Source organism: Trametes versicolor, assembly GCF_000271585.1.
Source record: "Trametes versicolor FP-101664 SS1 unplaced genomic scaffold TRAVEscaffold_6, whole genome shotgun sequence".
Taxonomy (NCBI): Eukaryota; Fungi; Basidiomycota; class Agaricomycetes; order Polyporales; family Polyporaceae; genus Trametes; species Trametes versicolor.
This window is the reverse complement of record NW_007360326.1, coordinates 2864412-2866865: the sequence shown is the minus strand read 5'-3', so window position 1 is coordinate 2866865 and position 2454 is coordinate 2864412. Positions and strand designations below refer to the sequence as shown.

General features: G+C 59.3%; 1 protein-coding gene across 1 annotated transcript; it reads right to left on the bottom strand.

The window, feature by feature from the left end:
* Positions 1–445: 445 nt before the first annotated feature.
* On the bottom strand, positions 446–1561 carry TRAVEDRAFT_48146 (uncharacterized protein; the record flags this gene model as incomplete). Its single annotated transcript, XM_008040290.1, has 3 exons — positions 446–457; positions 631–891; positions 953–1561. 3 exons carry the CDS (start codon positions 1559–1561, stop codon positions 446–448), a joined length of 882 nt encoding a protein of 293 aa, XP_008038481.1.
* Between the last annotated feature and the right edge of the window lie 893 nt (positions 1562–2454).

Genomic DNA, 2454 nt, shown 5'->3' with positions numbered 1-2454 from the left:
TCACTATGTGGAAAGGCGAACCGTAAGTGCTTCTCTCGCGCGCGCGAGTACCGGCTGATGCCCGTCCTTACAGGCGTCCCCGCACTATCCCAGCAAAGCGCAAGGTGCGGATACGCCTCGAATCGAGAATTTCCAGTCCATCTCATCATTGCCATAGATATCAGCGGCCAGCCAAGCCCAGGAGTCCCTCGCATCCGCTCGCGACGGGCGCATACACCAACCATCGCCCCTGAAACGCCGCTGTAAGAACTACAGCACGTTGACCCCCATCCCGCCGCCCCCGCCCCCACAAATCATCGTCATACCACCGAGCCCGCCCCCTGCCGCCGGACGTTCTGGCTCAGACTGCTGCAACTTCGATTTTGTATACTAGTACTCATGTTGTCCCAAATGGATCGCTCTTGAACGTGAACAGTGATAAGTGGTAAGAGCAATCGGACTAGTATTAGAGTTGACGCTGCCGGCCGTAAGTGGACCAACTCGCACCAACGTAGATGCAGTATACCCACGATCTGTCTAGTTCTGACACCGTCGATCCGCAAGTCTTGTCCAGTCTCATATGCAGGACGGCTCGCGCCGCACGCACGCGCAGCATCACCTCATCCGCAGGGAAAGTGCATGGTGCCTCACCAGCCACGCCCAGTCTTCGCATCCAAAGTCTTCCGCCGCCCCTACAGTGACCGCTGTATCCGACCAGGGCGGTCCGTACGCCGACTCCCCAGTCGCAGGATCGCGTTCGATGCTGCGTATCTGCGGGCCATACCCAACGAGCCTCAGCGCCCGCGGGCGGTCCTTGAGCAGCCGCGCGCGCAGGTCCAGCGATATGCCGACGGACAGATTGTGTTCGAGATAGAGAATGTGAAGGTAGCCGAGTGCAGGGCGCTTCTTAAGCTGGACACAACAGGGGGCGGTCAGCGAGGCACCGGGAGGAGAAAACGGGGTCGCCACACACCATGTCAATCCAGTTCTGTGGATGGATGTCGGACCCGGACTCGAAGGCGTTGAAGGTATAGGTCGACCATCTCAAGAGGAGCGCCGAGAGGCCAAGCGGGAGTCGCTCGTCGAGCAGCGCCAGATGCTCTCTGCTGAACCCCGAACCTTTGAGCTCCAGCCCGACGACCTCGAGCCGTGGAAGGTGCGCAAAAACGTCGAGGAGGCGTATGTAATCGTCGCCCATTAAAAGATGGTTGAGTTGGAGGTCGAGCCGCCGCATCCCCTTCTTGTTCTGGAAGAACTCAATAAACGGACCCAGATCGGCAACAAACGCCTCGCCCCATAGGATGAGCTTGAATGACGTGAGGCCCGGAAGAGCGTCTTGCGTCGCCCGCAGCGCGGTGAGCAACTCTAGCTCGCAGTTAGAGCCAATGGTCGTGATTGATAGGGAGCGTAGTTGCGCGCAGTGCGCGAAGATGAGACCAAGCTTGGCGAGGGTGCTTGGGTGCATCATGGACAGCTCCTGTAGCCCGGAGAGGACCCGCAGCGGGATAGCCCATACCGCGTCTCGCCATATAGAGAGGTGAAGAAGAGTGTCAGGCACGTGCTGAGCGCAGGTTGTAAGCATGCTGTCGAATTCTGCACCCAGAGCCGTGGATACGTAGGAGTGGAAGGAGTTGCCTGCTAGCGATAGGGATTGGAGGTTCTTGAACTGTGCCAGATACGGTGATGCGTCCTCATTTGTGCCAACTACGCCACTGAGACGGCATCAGAAGGTAGTTTGTGGTCTAGACGAGACTGAAGAGGAACAAACCAGATGTTCAGCTGGCCGCGACCTCTCGCTGCGAGAAGATGAAGCAGAGGCGTTGGAGGAGACTGATTGATTTGTCCGCCGTGAGGGGTGTGAGGCCTGTCTTGACGCGGTGGTGGCCATTCTCTCAAGTGAGCGCGATAAAACAAGCAATGAGCGGGTGAGAGAAAGCGGAGATCGTGAGGGACGTCCTCGACGACGTTGAGCTCAACTTGTCGAAGTCAGGATCTGGGCCGCGGACGCGAGCCACGGACTAGTACAGGCTGCGACGGCGGGAGTCCGCGATTGTCGGAGGAGACGAGCCGGGGGAGAGGCGAGCGAGATCTCCCTGATGCATTGCTGACCTCTGACACCAGAGTATGGCTCTATGGAGAGCAGGGCTCTACTAGTGACGGTGGTGGGCACTAGAGTGCGATAGACGCCCGTCTCTCCGCTCGACGCGGCTTTGCTGCGGGCGTCTATGCTCTCTCGCTGTCTCTTGACCGTGACTCTCTGACTTTCGCACACAGCGCTGCTCTCGATCGCATGGACTTGGATAGTACGGCACATGCGGACTTGTGTAGCTGCGAGCATCTCCTCTGCGCAGATGCTGCCAGCGCCCGCGGACTCTCCGCGCTCGCCGCGTACATATGGATCAACAACCGTAGCCGATCCCGACTCCAGCCCGCTCCATCGCCTCGCGCCTCGCCTGCGCCGCGATATCGCCCACC